The 24,709-nt window shown below is 43.4% G+C and overlaps 1 protein-coding gene across 8 annotated transcripts in view; it reads left to right on the top strand.

Moving 5' to 3' along the window:
• Positions 1 to 24,709, top strand: part of CSNK1G1 (casein kinase 1 gamma 1) — a 251,007-nt gene that overhangs the window by 197,231 nt on the left and 29,067 nt on the right. For 6 of the 8 annotated variants that reach the window (XM_038418853.2, XM_038418851.2, XM_038418854.2 and 3 more), the window contains 3 exons: positions 9,582 to 9,666; positions 14,301 to 14,449; positions 16,804 to 16,911. In XM_038418853.2, coding sequence (XP_038274781.1) covers positions 9,582 to 9,666; positions 14,301 to 14,449; positions 16,804 to 16,911 — 342 coding nt within the window. Of the gene's footprint in view, positions 1 to 9,581; positions 9,667 to 14,300; positions 14,450 to 16,803; positions 16,912 to 17,494; positions 17,571 to 24,709 lie in introns of all 8 variants that reach the window. The other 2 variants (XR_006274914.1, XR_006274913.1) reach the window with 1 other exon arrangement.

The raw sequence follows: 24,709 nt of genomic DNA, 5'->3' as shown, positions 1-24,709 counted from the left end.
AGTTCTTCCTCAGTTCAGAGTTTGATACTACATATGCAATAGTTGCTTCCAGGAACTTAGGGCTTGTCTTCATGTGCTACAGCAGTACCCACACAGCTGCACTACTGTAATGCTTTAGTGAAAGCCTTCTGTGTCAATGGGTGAGCTTCTGCCATTGACATAATTAATCCACCTCCCCGAGAGGCAATAGCTATATCGACATAGCGTTATCAATATGGGGGGGGGGGTTAGTTCGGTATAGCTACATTGCTCAGGGATTGATTTTTCATATCCTTGAGCGACAGTTACACTGATACAGGTTTGTAGACCTGCCTCAGACTCTACTGTTAAAATGATCAGCGCTCGTAAGCTACACCAGTGCACTAGTTCCTAAGCAAGGAGTTTATAAATACTGTTGACACAGCCTTTAAGTGCTGCAAACTTATTTTTCTTTTATAAACAAAAAAGGCTACTACAACTGAAAGACTAGAGGGGGGAAATGTTTCTGCAGGGTGCCCTCTTCATATTTCTGTTTATTCCTGTTCTTGAGAAGTGCCACTTCAGTTCCTCAGGGTGACACATTTATGAGGGAAAAGAGGAAGGTGGGCAGAGTGTGAATGTGCATAGGACATCCTCAAAGAACCACAGTTAATACCAGGGAGGGAGAAGAATTATTTAAGCTCAGTACCAATGTGGACACAAGAACAAATGGATATAAACTGGCCATCGGGAAGTTTAGACTTGAAATTACATGAAGGTTTCTAACCATCAGAGGAGTGAAGTTCTGGAACAGCCTTCCAAGGGAAGCAGTGGGGGCAAAAGACCTATCTGGCTTCAAGATTAAACTTGATAAGTTTATGGAGCAGAAGGTTTGATGGGATAACATGATTTTGGCAATTAATTGATCTTTAACTATTCATGGTAAATAGGCCCAATGGCCTGTGATGGGATGTTAGATGGGGTGGGATCTGAGTTACTACAGAGAATTCTTTCCTGGGTATCTGGCTGGTGAATCTTGCCCACATGCTCAGAGTTCAGCTGATCGCCATATTTGGGGTCGGGAAGGAATTTTCCTCCAGGGCAGATTGGAAGAGGCCCTAGGGGTTTTTCGCCTTCCTCTGTAGCATGGGACATGAGTCACTTGCTGGAGGATTCTCTGCACCTTGAAGTCTTTAAACCATGATTTGAGGACTTCAATAGCTCAGACATAGATGAGAGGTTTATTTCAGGAGTGGGTGGGTGAGATTCTGTGGCCTGCATTGTGCAGGAGGTCAGACTAGATGATCATAATGGTCCCTTCTGACCTTAATATCTATGAATCTATAAGTGACCTCTCTTCCTCTGTGTTGAGTTTGTTTACTTCATTAATTTAACAGCATTTTTCATATTGTCACTTTCTCCAATTTTTTGAGAGTCCTCAGAGAGCAGCAAAGGAGAGAGAGAGACACACAGGTGTGGTATCTGAATCTACTTTTAAAGCTTTTTTTAAAAAGAGATGAGATTTCAAATTTACTGATTACTTTTAAAACACAGGTTTCAGAATGGTAGCCATGTTGGTCTGTATCAACAAAAACAACGAGGAGTCCTTGTGGCACCTTAGAGACTAACAAATTTATTTGGACATAAGCTTTTGTGGGCTAAAACTCACTTCATCAGATGCATGGAGTGGAATATACAGTAGGTAGGTATAAATACATAGCACATGAAAAGATGGGAGTTGCCTTACCAAGTGCGGGGATCAGTGCTAACAAGCCAATACAATTAAGGTGGAAGTGGCCTTTTCTCAACAGTTGACAAGAAGGGGTGAATACCAAGGGAGGGGGAATCATCACTTTTGTAGTGCAAATGAGGCCAATGCAATCAAGGTGGCCAATTGACAAGAAGGTGTGAGTATCCCTCTGCTGATACTCACACCCTGTCAACTGTTTGAAATGGGCCACCTTGATTGCACTGGCTTCATTTGCACTACAAAAGTGATTTTTCCCCCTCCCTTGGTATTCACCCCTTCTTGTCAACTGTTGAGAAGAGGCCAGTTCCACCTTAATTGAATTGACTCGTTAGCACTGACCCCCGGTCTCCCGCACTTAGTAAGGCAACTCCCCTGTGTATTTATACCTACCTACTGTATTTTCCACTCCATGCATCTGATGAAGTGGGTTTTAGCCCATGAAAGCTTATGCCCAAATAAATTAGTTAGTCTCTAAGGTGCCACAAGGACTCCTCGTTGTTTTTTTAAAAACACAATTCTACTCTGAAAAGTCACTGCATAAAACATCTTACTCAGACCCTTGTATATTCAGCCAGCTCTTCTGTTTTAAGTAATAAAAATAAATATACTATTTTTTATCTCGTTAGCACTGCAGAGCCAATATCACTTTGGGAGAGTGAGTTTGATTCTGTACTGAACAGCACAATTGTTAACTAAATTCCAATTACAGGGGCAAAAATCTATTCTCATTTACACCTTTGAAATCCTGCTGCAGACAGGGTTAGATATGGTAAATGAGGGCCATATTGTAGAAGCTTTTGAATGGAGACGTGTGAGCCAGAAATAATTCTTCTTTGCACTTAGGTTCTAGTTTTAATTTGCAGTGCTGAGTTAATTTTGCTAGTGCAGCAGTCCTAAGCAATTAGGAAATTATCTTGTAAACTGAGAATTTGATTACTATTTGTGTAGCAAATCCACTGAGACACAAAAATGGAACACACAATGGAATTTCTAGAACTCATGTCTAGTAGCACAGGGGTTCTCCACCTTTTTTTTTTCTCTGAACCTCCTACCCCAAACATGGTAAACTCCACAGCCCACCTGTGCCATAACAATTGTTTTTCTGCATATAAAAGCCAGAGCCAACATTGCGGGGTAGCAAGCAGGGCAATTGCCTGAGGCTTTGTGCCACAGGGGGCCCTGCAAAGCAAAGTTGCTCAGGCTTTGGCTTCAGCCTCTGTGGTGTGGCAGGGTTCCGGGATAGCTGGGCTTCAGCCTCCATGGGGCAGTGTAGTTCCAGGGCAGCTGGGAGTTCAACCCCCATGGGATGGCAGGATTCAGGTTGAGAACTGCTGCACTAGCAAAATTAACTCAGTTGCATCTTACTTGTATATTATTTTGTGTTCTTGTTTTCCTTAAATATGTAACAAAAAGTAGTAATGTTATGTTGGAAGGTGTTAATGACTGCCATCAATCATGGACCTGACTAAAGTCAATGGGTATAATAAGAACCCTTCAATCAGTCTAAAAGAAGCAGCAACTAAATGGCTCTTTGTGTAGTGATAGTTGAAACAAATGAAGCTACCATACAAGGCAGTGGCTATCATGTCAGGGCAGGAGCAGAAGCTAAGCCATGTTGCCTATGGGGTTTCCCTGGAGACTGTTTGCAAATGCAGGGGCTTTGGCACTGATTTGTTTCAACAGTGTGTGTCCGAGACAGAAAACTAGTAAACACTGAGAGAAACCGTCATGAGCATGGCCCTGAGAGGGAACAGAAACAGAGCTCCTTGGGTCATAGGACACGCTGGAAATGCAAGCTTGGGGATTATGGACAAGGAAACTCTGTTTGTTCCTACTTTGTTCAGGAAAACAGAACTTTGGGTACATTCTTCGTAAACAAAATCTCCCCAGAGAAATATCTGACTTACATAATCAATTTATCTTCCTAACTGAAACAACCTGGCAAGACTCTGAATATTGGCTAACTGCCAATATTGGACCAAAAGATCACGCTATCTTAATTGTCATATTTTAGCAAGAATACCAATGAGTACTTATGAGGCTATCAGAAAATGAAGTTTTTAATTGCCTGACTTGCTGTGGTCTTAATCATGAATCTTTGATATTGTTATAATTTTTACATTTAATTCTTAAATTAAAAGGGGAAAAATTAGAGCTCCTTTAGGATGTAATTTCAAGAGCCTCAAGTTTTTTCTTGCCTAAGAAATATCAGGAATATCACTTCTCAACTTCCCTACTTCTGTTGGAGATGCAATGGAAGACCAGATACAGGTTTAGGGGAAAACTCCTGAGCTGAAACTTGAGCTACTGCTTTCCCAGCAATTAGGGGATGCTTAAACTCTTTGGGTTAAAATTTGTTAAAACCTGTAACACAAACTCAGGCACTCAGCTAAGGTATGTTTCATAATTATAGACTCTAAGGCCAGAAGGGGGTCCACTATAATCATCTAGTGTGACTTCCTGTGTAACAGGCCATAGAACTCCCCGAAGTAATTCCTTTGAAGAGCAGATTTTTTAAAAAAAAATCTAGTCTTGATTTAAACATTGTCAGCGATGGAGAATCCCCAATGACCCTTGGTAAGTTGTTCCAAAGGCTTATTACTTTCACTGTTGTTGATAATTCTCCCATTTCTATCTAGTAATGGACAAATACCATTGTTAGGATTCTTTTTGTTCCTAATATACTTTTAAAACTCATTGCCCTTAACTCTGCTGGCCATAAATTTATTCTCTTGTCCCTTTGCTTCCCTTATCAATTTTTTATCATTCCTACATGCTGATTTATATTCATGACTATCACCTTCCACTTTCTAGTATTTGTTATATATAATGTTGGTTTTTTTAATTGATGGGATCAGTATGAGAAACTGATTAGGATAAAATAGAAATCCAGATTACTTTTGATAAAAATATTATATATTTCTAATTAAACATTCTCTCTCTCTCTTCTAATGGAGGGCTGGAAAGTCTGTAGCTCAGGTTTCAGTCTGTTGTGATCTCCCTTTCCCACACTGGGTTTCCAGTGGGACCTCCATAAAGAGAAGTAAAGTCCTATTCGTGAATGTGTTTTTAAAACACAAACACATAGCTTTTAGATACTCTATAAATCATAAAAAAGCAATAAAAATATCAAGAACGTTTTTCTTTGCACTTCTCCTATACTTGTCATTTAAAGTGTTTCTTTGGCAATTGATTCCTTGCCTCTCGACTTTGTGGCAATTAATTTTTACAATGTTTTGTTCATGAATTCTGATAACGTATTTTTGTTTCCACATATTAGTCTCTCTTCCTCCTTCCCGTTTATGATACATTTAACTTTTGTCATTGGACTTTGTGTTCATTACATCACTATGTATAATGATACTTTTTTTTCCCCTCACACAAAATGTTTAAAACCAGACAGACTTTAAAGTAGGTTACAGGTTTCAGAGTGGTAGCCATGTTAGTCTGTACCAGCAAAAAAAACGAGAACTACTTGTGGCATTTTAGAGATTAACACATTTATTTGGGCATAAGCTTGTATTTTCCACTGCATGCATCCGATGAAGTGGGTTTTAGCCCACGAAAGTTTACGCCCAAATAAATTAGTTAGTCTCTAAGTGCCACAAGTACTCCTCATTTTTTTTAAAGTAGGTGAGTTTGCTAGCCTCCCAGTTACATGGTTTGCTGTATGTTCAGCTTGCTTATGAAATGCAAATGTTTTAACAGGCACACTTAGTATTTGAGTCTCCAAGTGCAGATTGATTTAGACACAAATGTGCCAAAGTCAGGCTGGGGAGCTGCAAGAGAATGATCTTTTTAGCGGGGCCCTTGCCCTTCTTTTCACCCTGGCCCTTCCTGGCGGCTGGGGGGGGCTTCCCCAGAGTCGGAAGGGGCGAGGGATGTGGCAGCAGCAGAGGTCATCCCGGTGTCCACCACTGCCGGTGCCCCAGTGGGTTCAGCTGCGGCAGCAGAGGTAGAGTCTCGGGGGGGGGGGTTTCTGGAGGGGCCCCACCCACCTTGTCCCCCGCCATAATGAGCAGGGAGGGAGGGGGGACACCAGAAAGAGGAGGGGAAAGGGGAAGCAGGTTGATCACTCCTCCCCGCTAGGCTGTGGGCAGGGGAGGAGGGTGCCAAAAGGGGTGGGCTGAACGGGGGGGCAATCAAGGGCTAGGGGTCAGTCACCAATACAGGGTGGGATTCCGGCTCCTCTAGCTGCACTAAGGGAGGGGGGAATACAACAGCATTGGGGGGTGCAGTGAAGGGGGTCAAACTAAAATGGGGAGGGGCACAATCGCATGGGAGAGGGCATAGGCGCACGGAGCGAAAGGCTAAGCAGGCTGGTGGAAGGCAGATACATTAGCCCTAGAACAGAGGTTCTCAAACTATGGGTTGGGACCCCAAAGTGGGTCATGACCCCATTTTAATGGAGTCTCCGGAGCTGGCAATTGACTGGCTGAAGAGAGGGACAGGGCTCGAATGGGCTCAAGCTTCAGTCCCGCCTCCTGGCGTCATGTAGTAATTTTTGTTGAACGGGGTCACCATGCAGTGAAGTTTGAGAACCCCTGCCCTAGAATGATAAAGGACCTTTTTAAGGGGTGCCATTTGAGGGGGGATGGGCGGGCTCCTCTTCTCCCTCCCGCCCCGAGTTTCATACCAGAGGTCTGCTCACAGTGCATTCCATAGCCCCAGAGGAAGCTCTTAACTGCAACACAGCTTCTGCTCTTCGGATAGGGAGTTTGTTTATAACCACAAAAAAACCAGGAGTACTTGTGACACCTTAGAGAGTAACAAATTTATTAGTGCATAAGCTTTAGTCTCTAAGGTGCCACAAGTACTCCTGGTTTTTTTTGCGGATACAGACTAACACAGCTGCTACTCTGAAACCTGTTTATAACCAGAGGCAGGGTGATTAAGATAACAAAAGGCTTGTCATTAAATTAAATTGAGGATTGTTAGATGATCCTGAAAGCATTGCCAGACACTCCAGTTAAAAGATGGGAAACAAAGGGTAGGAATAGATAGTCAGTTTTCAGATTAAAGAGAGGTAAATAGGGATAAACATTGAGGTGGCAAAATTTGCAGATATAAAATTATTCAAGATAGTTAAATCCACAGCTGACTGCAAAGAGTTACAAAGGGATTGCACAAAGCTGGGTGACTGGGCAACAAAATGGCAGATGAAATTCAGTGTGGATAAATGCAAAGTAATGCACATGGCAAAATATAATCCCAACTATACGATCAAAACGATGGGGTCTAAATTAGCTGTTACCTGTCAAGAAAGAGTTCTTGAAGTCATTGTGGATAGTTCTCTGAAAACATCTGCTCAATGTGTAGTGGCAATCAAAAAAGCTAACAGTATTGGGAATCATAGGAAAGGGATAGATAATAAGACAGAAAGTATCATATTGCCTCTATATAAATCCATGATATGTCCACATCTTGAATACTGTGTGCAGATTTGGACACCCCACTCAAAAAAGATATTGGAATTGGAAAAGGTACAGAAAAGGGCAACAGAAATGATTAGGGGAATGGAACAATTTCTGTCTGAGGAGAGATTAGAAAGACTAGAACTTTTCAGCTTGGAAAAGAGATGACTAAGGGGGAATAAGATAGAGGTCTATAAAATCATGAATGGTGTGGAAAAATTGAATAAGGAAATATTATTTACTACTTCGCATAACACAAGAACGAAGGGTCACGCAATGAAATTAATAGGGAGCAGATTTAAAACAAACAAAAGAAACAGCTGAGTCCTGTGGCACCTTATAAACTAACAGACATATTGGAGCATAAACTTTCGTGGGTGAATACCCGCTTCGTCGGACGCAAGCTTATGCTCCAATATATCTGTTAGTCTATAAGGTGCCACAGGACTCTTTGCCGCTTTTACAGATCCAGACTAACACAGCTACCCCTTTGATACTAAACAAAAGAAAGTATTTCTTCACAGCATTTCTGTGGAACTCTTTGCCGGGAATGTTGCGAAGGCCAAAATTATAATAGGGTTCAAATAAGAACTAGATACGTTCATGGAGGATAGGTCCATCAATGGCTATTAGCCAGGAATGGGCAGGGATGCAACACCATGTTCTGCATGTCCCTACCCTCTGTTTGCAGGAAGCTGGGAGTGGGCAACGGGATGAATCACTTGATGATTGCCCTGTTCTGTTCATTCCCTCTGAAGCACCTGGCATTGGCCATTGTTGGAAGACAGGATACAGGGCCCCAATCCCCTGCCTTGAGCCCCCTGCCGCACCCCTTCTGTGCCCAACTCCTTGCCCTGAGCCCTTTCCTGCACACCACACCTCCTCCCACACCCCAAACCCCTGCCCCAGCCCTACATTCATGGCCCTGCATACAATTTCCCTACCCAGATGTGGCCCTCGGGCTAAAAAGTTTGCCCACCCCTGGTCTAATGTTTATTTAATTTTCTTTCTTTTATATAGGAACTAGATACAGTGTTTCTGTCCACTAATTGCTAAGTTATCTGCCAAAAAACTAGAGTTTTCAGGTCCCTAAGTATCCCCTGGAATCACGGTTAAAGTTGCCCCTTCCCCCACCAAAATCTGAAATGTTGCTCCTGCCCTTTTTCCTATAAGCTGATAAGCTGTTAACTTAGGTCAAATAGGGACACCTGAGTGACCAAAGCTGAATGCGTGTTTAGGGGAAGAATTGGTGCCCTGGGGCCAACAAGAGGAAAACCTCTCCCCAGTGAGGGGGCAGAGAAAGGGATTCCCCCTTTGTTTTCTGTTTATAAATTGATTTATTTTTGTTTGGTGGAGAAGCATTCCTTGGGCATGCCCTGAGGCCTGCCTTGAACATACTAATAAGAAAATACAGAGGGGTAAGGCAAATACTGTCCAGAGTGGGGCTGATTTACCCCAGACCCCACCACTGCCAGAGCGGGATCTGAGTTACTACAGAGAATTCTTTCCTGGGTGTCTGGCTGGTGAGTCTTGCCCACATGCTCAGGATTTAGCTGATTGCCATATTTGGGGTCAGGAAGGAATTTTCCCCCAGGGCAGAGTGGCAGAGGCTTTGGGGCTTCTTCTGCAGCGTGGCACATGGGTCACTTGCTGGAGGATTCTTTGCACCTTAAAGTCTTTAAACCACAATTTGAGGACTTCAGTAGGTCAGACATAGGTTACAGGAGTGGTGGGTGAGATTCTGTGGCCTGCGTTGTGCAGGAGGTCAGACTAGATGATCATAATGGTCCCTTCTGACCTTAAAGTCTATGATTCTATGCTAAGTCTGGCAAGACTGTGGAGGTGCCTTGCCACACCAGGCTAACTGAGTAGTTGTTACTTGCTGAGCAGCTAGACGTTCTGTTACACGCTCTAAGATGAGAGCCCAAAATGCCTTGTCTAATAGTTTATTTTTAATATATTAAAAATTCATTCTCATGAAAGCATGATGTTCAGCTAATATCTGTAAGCTTAAACATGTTCTCCCTTTCAGATCTTAGTGATACCTTCAGAAACTCTCTAGGTGGTCTTTGCTCATAGCAAGTGAATTGTACGGTAGCTACTTCATATTTACTTCATATTGTGTGTGTATATAAATCTCCCCACTGTATTTTCCACCAAATGCATCCGATGAAGTGAGCTGTAGCTCACGAAAGCTTATGCTCAAATAAATTTGTTAGTCTCTAAGGTGCCACAAGTTCTCCTTTTCTTTTTGCAAATACAGACTAACACGGCTGCTACTCTGAAATACTTCATATTTGTGTCTCATAAGGTGCAGTTTGGACAAAAAGTTCTTCTATCCTGATATGTGCAATATACTGTATAAAATACCTTTTGTTTTCACCCTCATAGCGAGGTCAGTTACCTGCTGTTGGATTCTCTGTCTCTAAACTTACACTTCCTCTTTGTACCCCCTACAGGCTGACACCTTAAAAGAGAGATATCAGAAGATTGGGGACACGAAGAGAACCACTCCAGTTGAAGTTCTCTGTGAGAACTTTCCAGGTAAGGCCCAGTTGGAATTGTTATACCGATTGTACTGTCTGTGTAAGGTGTCAATTAGGAACTGAACATAACCCATCCTACTGTATCATAGAAGATTAGGGTTGGAAGAGACCTCAGGAGGTCATCTACTTCAACCCCCTGCTCAAAGCAGAACCAACAACATATTTGTTCTGTCAGAACATATTTGAATGATGTTTGTTACATTGCTCCTGTAAATGGCAAACACCTGGAGCTGCCACTGTCAATCAGTAGTAGTCTCTATTCCCTCACTCTTCTCTAGTCCTTCAGTCCTTACTTGCAGTTAATTGCCAACACAGTCCTTTGTATTGAGGTGGTTGGAGAATGCTCAAGTGCCCGTTGTTGCTCTCTCTTCTGTGAAGAGGAATGCAAACAGCAGCCCCCACTTGGCCATCTTCCAAAAAAGACTGTGTCATATTTGTTAATTGCTTCTCTGACGTGACTGCCTTGGGTATATGGAGTTTATTCTCCGCAGAGCTCTGATATTTTTGAAGCAGTGAAAGAACTGGGTGGCCAATGTAGCAGATGCTGGGTGTCAACCTTGAACAAGTTCCCTCAGCTGGATGCTCACCAGGCCACCGGTGCCGGCTTCCTCTGGGTCCTGGGGGTGCTCAACCCTACCCCCTCCCTCTGCCATCACAAACCCCCTTCCCGAGCCTCCACCCCTGCCTTGCCTCTTTCTGCCCCCACTCCATCCCTGCCCTGCCACTTCCCACCCAGCTCCCCCAAAGAGGAGTAGCAGGCACAGTAGGTAATTGTTGTTTTAAGTAGCACTAACTTCCTAGCAGGATTTTGGTCAGAAATCCACTGGGTCCCAAGATCAGATATGCCTTTGCGAGTGGCTGCTCCCTTGTTCTGCCCTCTTCCATTCTCTCTCCAAAAGCCCCAGAGCTCCTGTGGGACAAAATGGAGCTGCTGCTTCTCATAGCTGGTTTGGAACCTTTGCTGTCCTCCAGGCTTCAGATCAGAGCAGAGTATATACAGCCTGATAGCAGCAACAAGAGAGGGAATTTCCTCTCCCATCCCACCCCCATCCTTTCACCTCAGTGAGTGTGAACTACAAATAGGGTGACCAGATGTCCCGATTTTATAGGGATAGTCCCGATTTTTGGGTCTTTTTCTTATATAGGCTCGTATTACCCCCACCTCCTGTCCTGATTTTTCACACTTGCTGTCTGGTCACCCTAACTACAAAGCCAATCTGCACCATTTCAAAGTTAATATTGCTAAGCAAGGGCAGTTCAGTTTTTCTGTCTGTAAAGTGACTAAATGCAAAAACCATGCTGATGCAACGATAAGAGTAGTAGTATTATGGCGGCACCTAGAGGACCAAGCCTCATTGAGCTCTGCACTGTGCAGACATAACAGACAGCCCCTGCCCTGAGAAGGGCACAGTTTAACTTCGTGAGTTTGAACAGGGCAGTAAATTCAAAAGTTATGAATCCCACAGTAACTAACTCCTCAGCACATATGAAGTGCTAAAAAGCTTTAGGTCAACAGTTAACTGGGCAAGTAATCAGAATATTGTATGTGTTAAGGGGAACAAGTTAATGTTACTCATTGTGACTGTTGTATGAACAACTTATCCATAATATAATAGTTTCATTTTTCTGCATATAGTATACCATATATACTCATTCATTAGCCCATTCATTTATAAGCCGACCCCCCCAGGATGAATAGGTAAAAATAGTAAAAAATTGTATGACCCTTTCATAAGCTGACCCTATATTTCAGAGGTTAACAAACTTTGGCTCCGGCCCATCAGGGTAAGCCACTGGTGGGTCAGGAGGTTTTGTTTACCTGGAGCGTTCACAGGCACGGAGCCCCTCAGTTCCCTATAGCCGCGGTTTGCCATTCCCAGCCAATGGGAGCTGTGAGAAGTGCCACTTCCCGCAACTCCCACTGGCTGGGAACGTCGAACTGCGGCCACAGGGAACTGAGGGGCTCCATGCCTGCAGACGCTCCAGGTAAACAAACCGACAGTGTGTTAGATATTCAATTCAATGATTTCATAGGGTTTAAAATCATCAAATTTTGGTGTAGACCCGTTTATAAGCTGACCTTCTGCTCTTTGAGGCGTCACTTTTTTACCAAAAATATTCAGTTTATGAAGGAGTATATACGGTACATTGGATGGATTTCATGGAGGATATGCTGACATTTTGGATTCCTGATGCCTTTGCTTTAGTGCTTCCCAACTCTTCTGTTATCATATCATTCATGGGTGCATTCAAATAGCCATTTAGTTCTGGACACCAACAGTCTTTTTGTTATGTATTTGTACAACACTTAACACAACAGAGCCCCAGTCACAGACCAGGCCCTAACGTGCTACTGCAAATCAGCTAATATAAATAGGGACTAAATCGCCACCCAAGTAACTGCACACACATACTGTACATAGCCTTATAGTGCAAAAGTCTCTACAAGAGCAATATCGTGACTGTCCTGGGATGCTCTCATGCCTTACCTGCAGCTACTTGACGTCGCTGTATGCCACCACAACAAATACTGTGTTTGTGCTGTTGAGACTTAAAATTGCATTTATCACTAAAACACACATTTTATTAAATAATTGTTGCATTAATTAATGTGCAAAATAGAACTTACATACTTGAATTAAAAATCTACAATCCAGGGGAGGGCAGCAGGTGTCTGGAGCAAGCAAAAAACTTCACCTTTAAATAGTGTTGTAAAATTGTATTTCATGTAAAGTATTAATTATTTATTAAAGCTTTTTTTAAAAAAGGAAAGCAGGTAAGCACTGGACAAGGTAGTCAAGGCAGTTGTTTCATCACATGATGCTGTGAAAAGGATCAAATGATTCTAAAATTAAAAAGCTCAGCTCATTCAAACATTAAAAGAATCAAAATAAAAGGAAAATATTGCTAGGTTTTGGAGAAAGGCTTTCCTGAAGATGCTGATGTGGGAATGAACAGCAATCAAACATGGTGGCAGATGGGCTGGCTCAGGAGAGCAGTGTGTACTGCCTAGCGAGAGACCTGTGTTTGATTCACAGGGTCGGATCCTTAATTTGTGTCAGCTGTCATAGCTCAAACTGAAGTCAGTGGAGATGTGACCATTTACACCATCTGAAGATCTCGCCCCCCACCCCCCTCCAACCCCACTCCCAGTCTTTTCCTTTGCCTGGCCTACAGAGGAAGGGGGATAAGACTGGTCTGTCATTCAACAGCTACCATGTGTCTCCAGCCAACGAAGCAGTGCTGGCAAGTGATTCTAGGGAGCTCTGTAAGTCAGAACCATGCTGACTGTGATGTGGCACGTAAAGTCGAAGGAAGTGACACAGCGCCCAAGCTTCAGGATTGGGGCATGAGGAGGAAGATTTCCAGAAAAATGATTTGGTTTTCTTGCTTCCATAGCCTTTGATACTGTCAAACTAGCACTGGTTTTATGTATTGTGTGGAGGAGACTTCACCTGCCTGTTCCAGCAGGGGATGCTTTTGTGCATATTTTTTAATACGTATTGTGAAAGACCCAGGCCAGTTGGGTACAGCAGAGTAGTAGAAGGCAAATATACTGGCCCCTGGATATGCAGTTTTCTGTTCCCTGACTGACCAGAGCAGGGGCTGCTCCAGGCTAGGCTGGACACATGTCTCCAGTTAGCCTGCAAAGAGTCAGTTGAAGCCGTTAGGCTAATGAGAACACCTGACTCCAATTAACCTGCAAAGAGTCAGGTGAGGCTGTTAAGCTAATGTGAACACCTGACTCTAATTAACGCCTCTCTGATACTATAAAAGGGCTCACTCCAGTCAGGCTGAGGCAAGCAAGGGGAGAGGAAGTGCGGCTGGGTAATGAAGACACCCTCAAGGCACTGGAAAGGGAGCCCTAAGGTAAGGGTGAAGAAGGTGTTGAGAGAGAGAGAGCTGTGGGGAAGTGGCCCAGGGAAATGTAGCAACTCTGGCAGTGAAAGGTCGGCTGCCAACAGCTGCTGCCATTAGAGTCCCTAGGCTGTAACCTGGAGTAGAGGGCGGGCCCGGGTTCCCCCCAACTCGCCACTACAGAAACACCTCCTGGGAGGGGAAGACAGGCCCCTGTTAGGACAGGGGGCTTAACTGTTCTGGAATAAGTCCGTAGGGACAACAGAGACTGTGGGAGTTCTCTCACCAACTTCCTTGCTGGCTTATGATGAAAATGGCTCAGTAGGCTGTGACCCTTGCCTCTAGAGGGAGAAGGGCTACGTAGAGGGTTATGGTGAGCCTCTGAGGCTAGCATAATCTGCCAGGAAGCGCAGAACCCACTGAGACAAGGTCGGAGCTCTGCCACGGTATACTTTACCCACTTCTATTCAAACTCCCTCTAAGTATCAACTCTGCTTTTAAAGATGCACCTCCTCACTTTCATCACCGCTAAAGACTGGAAGGCCAAGTTTGCCCAATAGCCTCCAGCTGGCTTCTCAGGATATCGCAAAGACTAGATCCCACCAATTGTATTCCTCTCATGCTAGAGGGACTTGTAATCTGTACAGAGATATGGTGTGAGCAGTAGGTGACTTTACTGTGTGTGCTGCTCTAGGTTTTTTAGTCTGGGCAGAGATATTGATACTCCTTTTTTTTTTTTTTTTCCCCCCTTTTGTCCTTGCCTTTTTCCAACAGAGGAGATGGCCACATATCTTCGTTATGTCAGGCGATTAGACTTCTTTGAGAGACCAGACTACGATTACTTACGAACTATCTTTACAGAACTATTTGAAAAAAAAGGCTACACCTTTGATTATGCCTATGACTGGGTTGGCAGGCCACTGGTAAGTTTTGTTTGCAAAATAAGCACCCTCCTTCCAGAAATAAATCTCCTAGTCCCTCATGGTTGCTTTTCCAGCTGTGTAGGCACATAAGAATTTCCTTTCATAGCCTCGAAAACCAATTGCAGCCTCTAACTAGGATGGTCTCTTCCCCAGCTTTGCACTGATATGGCTTTGTAAAACAGTATTGATTCCCCAAGCCGCTAGGACAAATATTCTAGTGAAGTGATGATGTGTTGCAGTTGGGGAATGGAAAACTGAGTGCTGGGATGACTTTTCTTCGGAAATCATAATGGTTCACTCTCCCTGTCAATCAGGAGAATGTGTCTATCTTTCTCCTGATGGAAATTGGCACAGGAGGTCTTCTGCATCCCTGTTGGAACCTTAAACACCCTTCCCTATTTGCCTCTGGTTTTACTCCTCCCCCTCTCACTTTCTGGTTTAGAACAATGGGGGTTCTCTTCAAAGCCCATCACACTGCTCTGCAATGCCTGCATAGATCATAAGGCTCTCCCTCTCCCTCGCTGACATGCTATAATAAGGCAATCCAAGCTGAGTGTCCCATATGGCAGTTGCAGGTCATACCACAGGAACAGCTGGCAAATTTTAAAACACATTCATCTGCATATTAACATTAGCTACAGAGTATTTTGCTGCAGCGACACTTCTTCTCGCTTCATACACAAGATCACAAAAATCATTACTGGATTGTTTGGCAAATTTGTTTTTAAATGAAATATTACCCTTCTCAGTCAAGCTCCTGGATGCATCCGATGAAGTGAGCTGTAGCTCACGAAAGCTTATGCTCAAATAAATTTGTTAGTCTCTAAGGTGCCACAAGTACTCCTTTTCTACATGCAGGATGGACTCATAATGAGCCACATCTGCCCAAGGGAGTCAGCAATAATTAAACTGCGGCTTTTTGTAGTGTTCCAACACTTAACAGGCTGGAGACTGCTGCCCGTTACAGAATGATTAGAAGTCATGGTTTTTAGACGCAGAACCTCCTGCATGTGGACGCTTTCATCAGGTTTGGTTTTGTCATGAGAAATAACCTCTCCCTTACAATGGTCTGGGGATTCTAAAAAAGGACAAATCCCAATACCAGTGTGTTTTCAGATTGCTCTTCTAATCATGGTGAGGGCCATAGGGGAAAGGGTAAACGCAGAATGCTCACGTTCTGGAGTCTGCTAACTCTGTAACTTCCACCCTCTCCTTTTCTAAGCATGCTGTCATTGTTCCCTTGTTCATCAGCTTGCAGCAGAAGATTGGTTCCCTGGTCTGTCATCACCAAACAGAACATGCTAACTACATTCCTGACATGTTGCTTAGAAATTTTGGGACCATCTGTATGCGGAAAAAGCTTTGCCAAGAGGTCCTCTTGGAGAATTCTCATAAAACATACCTATGTAGAATCCATTCTGCTGGTTGCTCATGCAAAGGACAGTCACTTACTATGCTTGTGGGCCACTCTGCTTTTGTGGTTTTTACATGAATACTCAGTCATTATATACAACATTTCCTATGTTTGCTTATTTTGCACAGTAACATTATCTTTTAAAAGGAAAAAGAAAAGGAGTACTTGTGGCACCTTAGAGACTAACAAATTTATTTGAGCATAAGTTTTCGTGAGCTGAAGTGAGCTGTAGCTCACGAAAGCTTTTGCTCAAATAAATTTGTTAGTCTCTAAGGTGCCACAAGTACTCCTTTTCTTTTTGCGAATACAGACTAACACAGCTGCTACTCTGAAACCTTTTAAAAGGAAGTCATTCTTGTAAATCTCATTTCTCTTCACTAATGTTTAATTTCAGAGGCAATGGGCAAAAAGCCCATTTTAAGACAAGTTTCCTATCACTCCTTTAACAATTCACCATTGGTTGCTATGGAGATCATGAAGTTACAAGCTGGGATTATGATTTAGTTGGGAACTGAGCAGATGAAGCCTTAATTATCACATCCTGTTCCTAAAAGTAAGAAGACATGAGATGAGGAGGAAAACACTATGCATAAAACTATCCTTATTTGCAATTGTAATTAACTCAATTTAAAGCACACTAAAGTGTGCTCAGATACCATGGAGTTGGGTACCTTTATAAATATATATAACAGTATTGTGTTTCAGTTTTCCATTAGATGTTAGTGACTGTAAATGTCCAGCAAGCCCTTGAGTCCCATAGAGATTTTACAGCATCTGCTGTGATTCTCTTTGGCTGTTCAAACTATTTTAGACTTATATTTTCCTGGGTCTTCCACACTGAATCTCAGTTAACCTGGTAGTAGAGCCTATGCATGTAGCGTGGGAGTGGAACCTAGGCAACGCATTGGTTTCTATGTATAATGGGTGCTTTATTTTGCAGCCTACTCCAGTGGGGTCCATTCATGTAGATTCTGGGGCATCTGCAATAACAAGAGACAGCCACGCACATAGGGATCGACCGTCACAGCAACATGCTCTTCGAAATCCGGTGCGTTACTTACCACTGTCTTTGCTTTAGCGTATTCCCATAATGCCTCCCCCAGCCCCTGCTTATGTGGAGGGAAGGAGGAGTAAAAACCTCTGGTGAAGTTCATTTCTTAAGGAAATTTAATATGAATAAAGTGAAGGCTTAAAACACTCCAGTTCACAAAAGTAGGTCAGTGTTTTATTCCTCCCTCCATCCGCCTATGGGATGCCCGGAGGCCATTGATGTTGACCCTTACCTCACTTCCAGCAAGTAAATTTCCTCTTAATTTAGGAAGGTTATAGTTTGAACTGAATTTTATTTTCTGTAAGTGAGAAAAATTGCTGAAATGCTGTTTATCATAATAGAATTGAGGAGGTGCATGACCTAGGTGTATGGATTTAAAGGTCTACAATTTCAAGTGGATCATTTTTCTTCTAGTTTGTATTTTAAAAAAATATATTTTTTTTTTACTCTAGAAGGTTGCTGGGCTCTATTTCCAAATTTAAGGATAAAAAGTCAGTCTATGACGTTCTCCATTTTTTTTCTTAATGTCTTTTTCATATTTCATTGCTGTTGAGAGTTTGGATTTTCCATGTTAATGCAGAACATATCAGAAGTTCAGCAGATCACTGGAACTGATAGTTCCTTGTTAGAGCTGTTGGTACTCCATACCTCCCACAGTGAGTGGTTCTCGGCTCGCTGGGCCTTTCTCTCCATCTGCATGCTGCTTTTGTTAAAGTCCCTACACCATAGACTATGTCCTCAGCTATTCCATGTTAACTGTTTTGTTGTTGGTGTGGATTTAACAATGCTTATTGCCATAACCTGTCTAGGCTCAGCTTTTCTTGTTCATGCAGCTATCCTCTGAGTGGAAGAACAACAAATTTAGACCAGAAATACTTCTAAAGCTGTGGGTTAACCATAAAACAGAATGTATTTCCCTCCTGAGAAGTGTGCTTTTTGGCAGCTGGATTTTTAAAATAGTTGCATGTGAATGTTTATTTTTATGCATGCTTATTAGTGCAAATTGCTGTGTAACAGGGGTTCCATAGTAACCTGCTTTAAAATGTTAGTTAATAAATACACTGTAGTCCCTTCATGCTGAGTTAATCTGGGTGGCAGCTTCTGAATGCCTGCTCCTGCCAATAGACTTTGACACTGTGTGCGTACACAAAGTATCTCCTGTTTACTTTTCACTGCCATTCCTGGTTTAGCTTTCAGTCATATTAGTGCATATATTTCTAGTTCATAACACATCTTTCATGTTCTAATAATGACACTCGAAGATTACTTATTCCTTGTTTTTTTTTGTTTCCCCCCTAAATAAACCCTGCTAGTATATGGCACAGCAGTGTCCCTAATTCCTGCGTAATGCTGAGAATGAACAGCCCATCTCTCAAGATGTTGAGGTGTCGTCATCCAAGTATTTGACTGGAAAATAGTTAAGCGGTAATTTCTTGCTCTGGAATTTGTCTTGTACAAACATAACAGTTCCTCCTCCAAGAGATGATCCTCTTAAGTGCTGATCCAAACCACTTCTTTGCAAAAAGTCACTTAAAGAAACTTCTAGGGACAGTGGAGTTGAGGCATGTGTGTTTGGGTAGAGTGAACCCTCTTGAACTCCAAGAGTGATTTTTATTTTTACTCCCCGGCATGCGAGTGAGTCTTTTACCAACCATAGGCACCAAAACCAGGCAGCATGTCGTAGGTCCTGTTCTCTCTGCAGTTTTTCCATTTAAACCACTACAGTCAATATGTTTATTCTCCAGCAAAGCTGGGCTGCTCTGTGAGTCGGTAGGTGGCAAGAGGATGGTCAGAGTTGTTAGGAACTCTTCCTCCAATTCCATGTGCATCATCGCTGCAGTGTACCTCATTGAGCTCAGGTAGTGAGAATCAAGGCCACTCCTAAACTGGTTCAAGGTGCACTGTGTTGCATAGCCATAACCCAATGGTCTGGTCGTAATGGCCTCTTCTAAAAAGTTTCTTCTGAAAGTAAGAAGATTCTAAGCTCTGAGGCAGGGGTGTGTTTCCCTTAATGTTAACATTGTAAGCTACTATTTCAGCTACCTATTTAGGTCCACACAACTCTATTATAAGGAGCAGCTCTCTGGCATGTCTATTTTCTATCCACTTCTTGAATCTAGAGGCCTTTGTGATTCTAACAGTACTGTTTCTAACTTTGTCTTTGATTTATAGCAGTGAAATGTATTTCAAGGAAAGTGCATCTGTAGTAGTAGTTTTATGTATATCGGGATGGTACTCCTGAAGTAAGTGAGAGTCCAGCCTGACCCAAGAAAGTGGGGGAAGGGGTTTAATCAAAGGAGGTCCTGAAGAGATCTTCCTGGTAGAAATAAGACTTAAGATCTGGATTTGTTGACTTTGTATGATCTGAGGGAGGTGCAGTTTGTCACTCAATGCTTTGCTAAAGTATTTTAAAGCAGTGGTTCTCAACCAGGGGTCCAGGGCCCCCTGGGGTGCTGTAAGGAGGTTTTGGGGGTCCTCCAAGTGGGGCCAGCATTAGACTTGCTGGGGCCCAAGGCAGAAAGCCGAAGCCCCATCCCACATGGGGCTGAAGCCCAGGGCCCTGAGCCCCACTACGTGGGTCTGAAGCCAAAGCCTGATCAATTTAGCTTCATGGGGGCCCTGTGCTGTGGGGCCCCAGGCAACTGCCCTGCTTGCTACCCCCTAACACTGGCCCTGGCTTTTATATGCTGAAAAACATTTGTGGCACAGTTGTGGGCCGTGGAGTTTTTATATCATGTTGCGGGGGCCCTGAAAGAATACGGTTGAGAACTCCTGTTCTAAAGGAGATTCCCTTCCTCTGTTATCCTAAATCAGGAAACTAGTAGGAGCATATATCTCCTACTGCTACGAGAGAGAGAGAGAGAGAGAAGGGTGAACTCTGACTAGGAAGGTGCCGTTGTTAGCGACTATTGCTAGATGGAAGTTAAAACAAACCGGCACAGACCTAATTGTGCTGAATGTTTTTAAAAGGCAGATGCTGTAGCTTTGAAAACAGAAGCCTGATTATCTCTCTGTTCTGCTTCCTTTTGCAGACTATGTTTAGTTCTCAGCAAGGTTCAGGGTTTGCTAGTTGAAGGGTGGACAAGTTTGCTCAAAGAAAACTTGGCTCCTTTTTTCCTGTGTGTAACTGCCTAATATTCAGACTCTCACCCAGTTTGAACAAGGACATTCAGCCTGTGTGGCTGTGCTCCTCCTCTAGCCAGGATAAGGCTCACCTTCAACAGCTTGAGGAGAGTAATGTTCTGATGGAGCATGGTGGGGTGAGGAGGCAGGGAACTGGATTGCCAATCTTTGATTAGCTATTTCAATCTCATTGCTCATATCTTCTACTTACTTGAAGTAACCCCCTACAGTCCTTCATTCTCCCCCCAAATTAAAGCTTGCTAATTTGATATATTTGCATTTTTAGTTTTGTTTGTTCAATATACCTGCTCTCAATCTGGGTAAGAAGTTAATCAAAATCTAAAAATGCTCTTCTTCTGTTTCTAGCTTTCTTTAACATTTTGGTTTAAATTTGACACATTTACTTAGATTTAGATGGTTTCCATTGCTACAGCTTTGGAGCAGTTAATATAATCACAAATAGTAACGTATCTATTATGAACTTCAGAGTTCTTGAAAGAGACAGCTCTGCTCATGCGTATTGGGTCTGACCAACAGCACAGCTCTATCTGTTATGTCCTACAGCTCCCCCTGCTACTTCAGTCTTGGAGTAGATAAATTGACCACTTACACTATTGGCCACATCAATTGACCACTTTGGCAATTAGCCACAGCGAGGTGCACATTCCTAGGGTATTAGTGAATGTGTTGAGTCACAAATGTGGAATGAACTCACAGGAACAAAGGACCGTCACAAACCTTGCCAGCTTTCACTCCAAGCATAAGGTGCACTTCTTTGACCGGCCTTCTGATATAAATGCAGAGCAGCATGTTCATTAAAAACACTTCACTAAACACACAGTTCTTCACCTAGGAAGAGGTTGAGGGAGATAGCCAATGTGAGATGTTAATCATGCCATTTAATGAACTGCTGGATGGCACTCAGTTACTGTGGTGGTGAGGTTGCTATAAGAACCTGGATTTAATAGAATAGGCGTGTAGATGTAGGTAAAGTGCCTTTAACCCCTGCGAAGTGCAGCAGTGTAGCAATGCACATCCTGGCATGGCTCATTTCCACTGGCTATTTTTTTAAAATCTAGAGACCATTTCAACCATTAATATGTAATTTTTAAAATCTACTTTTCTGTGAGCTCCAATGTCTGTCTTGAGGTAGACATGTTAATGAATGTTCTAGATAGACTCTATGGACCTTTCTTTTCTTTTTCTGAAAATCACCTCTTTACCTTGATGGAAGAGGGAGTGATGAGGTGTGGCGTCAGGAGCCCCTGAACTACAGAAAATCCTGGTTGATGCCTCACTAAGTGGGAAGTGCCCTTGCGAAAAACTGACCTTGTGATATGTGGGCTGCTGGATAGCGCAATTCTAACTGTTAAGGGAGTCTGCTTGTCACAAAGGGCAGCAGAGCCAGGAAAATGAGTGTCTCACAGTGCAAGGACTCCACAGCAGATTGCTGCCTCTGACTCCTGAAGGGAAAAGGATGCTATTTAAAGCAAGAATATGGCTTTTAAATGCCATGTCCTTTTAACTCAGTAGGGTCTGTGAGTATGGGCAGATGAAGCTGAACCACAGGGACTTCCAGTTTCATGTACATACTGTGAGAGTTTCAGCCTTGTACCATAGAGATCTAGTGACATCGCCACTTGTCAAGCTGTTAACTGCTGCTTTCTCTCAGCGATGGCAACCTCTATGGTCTGCCTGTCTGGTTTTCCCCCAAACACCAGTGTGCCTTTTCCCATACTGCTCTGTTTAGGAAACATTCCATGTCAAAATTTCTAAAAGTGCCAGCCTTGTAATCCTTTCAAACCTGCCTCTGTCATGATGCCTACAAGGGCACGAGTCTGGCCTTGATTAGATAAGGAATGAACTGAAACTTGTGTTTTGTTAAACTCTGATCATTTTGTTACTTCATCCTCCCTTGCCCTGGCTATACAAACAAGTAACAGTGTAATCCTTGACTGGATCTCTAGGTGCTACCATAATGCCAGTAATGTCCAGAAAGGCCTCACTGGCCAATCTGTGTCCTGAGTGGTACTCTGATGCACCTCAGTACTGAACTACAACTCCCTCTCAGCAGTTTGTTTTGTGCTCGTACACAACTTGTGATACTGTACCCTGGCCTCAACTATTGGTTTAGATGAGAGAGAAATATGGTTTCAAAACAGTGGTGTTAAACATTCCAAACCTGAGGCATAGTAGAAATTAATTAAAGAAAAAGGTGGAAACATGCACTCGAAACAATGTACAAACAAACCCAGGAGAGGTGCAGCAAAACAGAAATCAGATAGGAGCACTATGAACAGAGATCACATTCTGCAGCCTGGGTTTCTTACCTGGAAATCTTATCACTTCATACGCCAATCCTAGCTCATCAGGAGGATGAGAGCCCTGCCCTTCCCCTCCACCATAAATGAATGAGATGCAAGCCACATCACCTGATATGCATGTGCAGGTAACTAACTCCCTTCCTTCAACTACCCACCCCAGCCCAACAAAAAACACTGGCTCCAAAACCAGTAAGTAGCAGGAGGTACAGTACTCAAAGAATCAATCCTGAAGCACTTAGAGGAGAGGAAAGTGATCAGGAACAGTCAGCATGGATTCACCAAGGGAAGGTCATGTCTGACTAATCTAATCGCCTTTTATGATGAGATTACTGGTTCTGTGGATGAAGGGAAAGCAGTGGATGTATTGTTCCTTGACTTTAGCAAAGCTTTTGACACGGTCTCCCACAGCATTCTTGTCAGCAAGTTAAGGAAGTATGGGCTGGATGAATGCACTATAAGGTGGGTAGAAAGCTGGCTAGATTGTCGGGCTCAACGGGTAGTGATCAATGGCTCCATGTCTAGTTGGCAGCCGGTGTCAAGTGGAGTGCCCCAGGGGTCGGTCCTGGGGCCCGTTTTGTTCAATATCTTCATAAATGTCAGCAAGTTAAGGAAGTATGGGCTGGATGAATGCACTATAAGGTGGGTAGAAAGCTGGCTAGATTGTCGGGCTCAACGGGTAGTGATCAATGGCTCCATGTCTAGTTGGCAGCCGGTGTCAAGTGGAGTGCCCCAGGGGTCGGTCCTGGGGCCCGTTTTGTTCAATATCTTCATAAATGATCTGGAGGATGGTATGGATTGCACTCTCAGCAAATTTGCGGATGATACTAAACTGGGAGGAGTGGTAGATACGCTGGAGGGGAGGGATAGGATACAGAAGGACCTAGACAAATTGGAGGATTGGGCCAAAAGAAATCTAATGAGGTTCAATAAGGATAAATGCAGGGTCCTGCACTTAGGATGGAAGAATCCAATGCATCGCTACAGACTAGGGACCGAATGGCTCGGCAGCAGTTCTGCGGAAAAGGACCTAGGGGTGACAGTGGACGAGAAGCTGGATATGAGTCAGCAGTGTGCCCTTGTTGCCAAGAAGGCCAATGGCATTTTGGGATGTATAAGTAGGGGCATAGCGAGCAGATCGAGGGACGTGATCGTTCCCCTCTATTCGACACTGGTGAGGCCTCATCTGGAGTACTGTGTCCAGTTTTGGGCCCCACACTACAGGAAGGATGTGGATAAATTGGAAAGAGTACAGCGAAGGGCAACAAAAATGATTAGGGGTCTAGAGCACATGACTTATGAGGAGAGGCTGAGGGAGCTGGGATTGTTTAGTCTGCAGAAGAGAAGAATGAGGGGGGATTTGATAGCTGCTTTCAACTACCTGAAAGGGGGTTTCAAAGAGGATGGCTCTAGACTGTTCTCAATGGTAGCAGATGACAGAACGAGGAGTAATGGTCTCAAGTTGCAATGGGGGAGGTTTAGATTGGATATTAGGAAAAACTTTTTCACTAAGAGGGTGGTGAAACACTGGAATGCGTTACCTAGGGAGGTGGTAGAATCTCCTTCCTTAGAGGTTTTTAAGGTCAGGCTTGACAAAGCCCTGGCTGGGATGATTTAACTGGGACTTGGTCCTGCTTTGAGCAGGGGGTTGGACTAGATGACCTTCTGGGGTCCCTTCCAACCCTGATATTCTATGATTCTATGATACTCTCTCTAACTCATCCCAGCTCTTGGAGGTTTACATATGGCCCTATACGAACTTACCACAAGATTCCCTCCCCAGCCCAGAAGGGATGAGGAGCATCTGCCCATTTGTCACTAAGGACCCTGATTCAAGACTCTTGTGTGGGGCTTAAGATACTGGCTGAAGGCACAAATCTTCAAACCATTTCCTATATTGCCAGAGTACTTTGTTCTACTTCCATTGTTTGATGGGGAAAAGTTTCTCTTGTACCCCTGTTGGTAAAGTTGTCTCAATATATAATTCCCTGCTATATTTCTGTGCCTGGCTTTATGCCTTATTGAGGATGTGTATGGCCAGGATAACTCTGTGAGCTACTGCTGTTAATTTCCTTCTGTTCTGGGAGAGATTTGTGCCTTGTGGGCATTCTCCATGATGAAATGGTGACACTGGACAAGCTGTGCAAAGTCCACTTGATCACCAGACTTCTCCACTGTGGTGTAATCAGTTTCTTCTGGAAACATTTTCCAGTGCTCCTTCCCATCTTCTGAAAGAACTAACTACATCTGGAAAGTCAACCTAGACTACAAATCCCATGTCAAAATCTGATCTCTTTGGAATAGGTTCCCTATCAGTTCGCAGGCACATCTCCTTGTGAATATAACAGCCA

The sequence above is a fragment of the Dermochelys coriacea genome, chromosome 10 (genome assembly GCF_009764565.3).
Source record: "Dermochelys coriacea isolate rDerCor1 chromosome 10, rDerCor1.pri.v4, whole genome shotgun sequence".
Taxonomy (NCBI): domain Eukaryota; kingdom Metazoa; phylum Chordata; order Testudines; family Dermochelyidae; genus Dermochelys; species Dermochelys coriacea.
The sequence above is the reverse complement of the archived record's forward strand: the minus strand, read 5'-3'. Positions and strand labels throughout refer to the sequence as shown.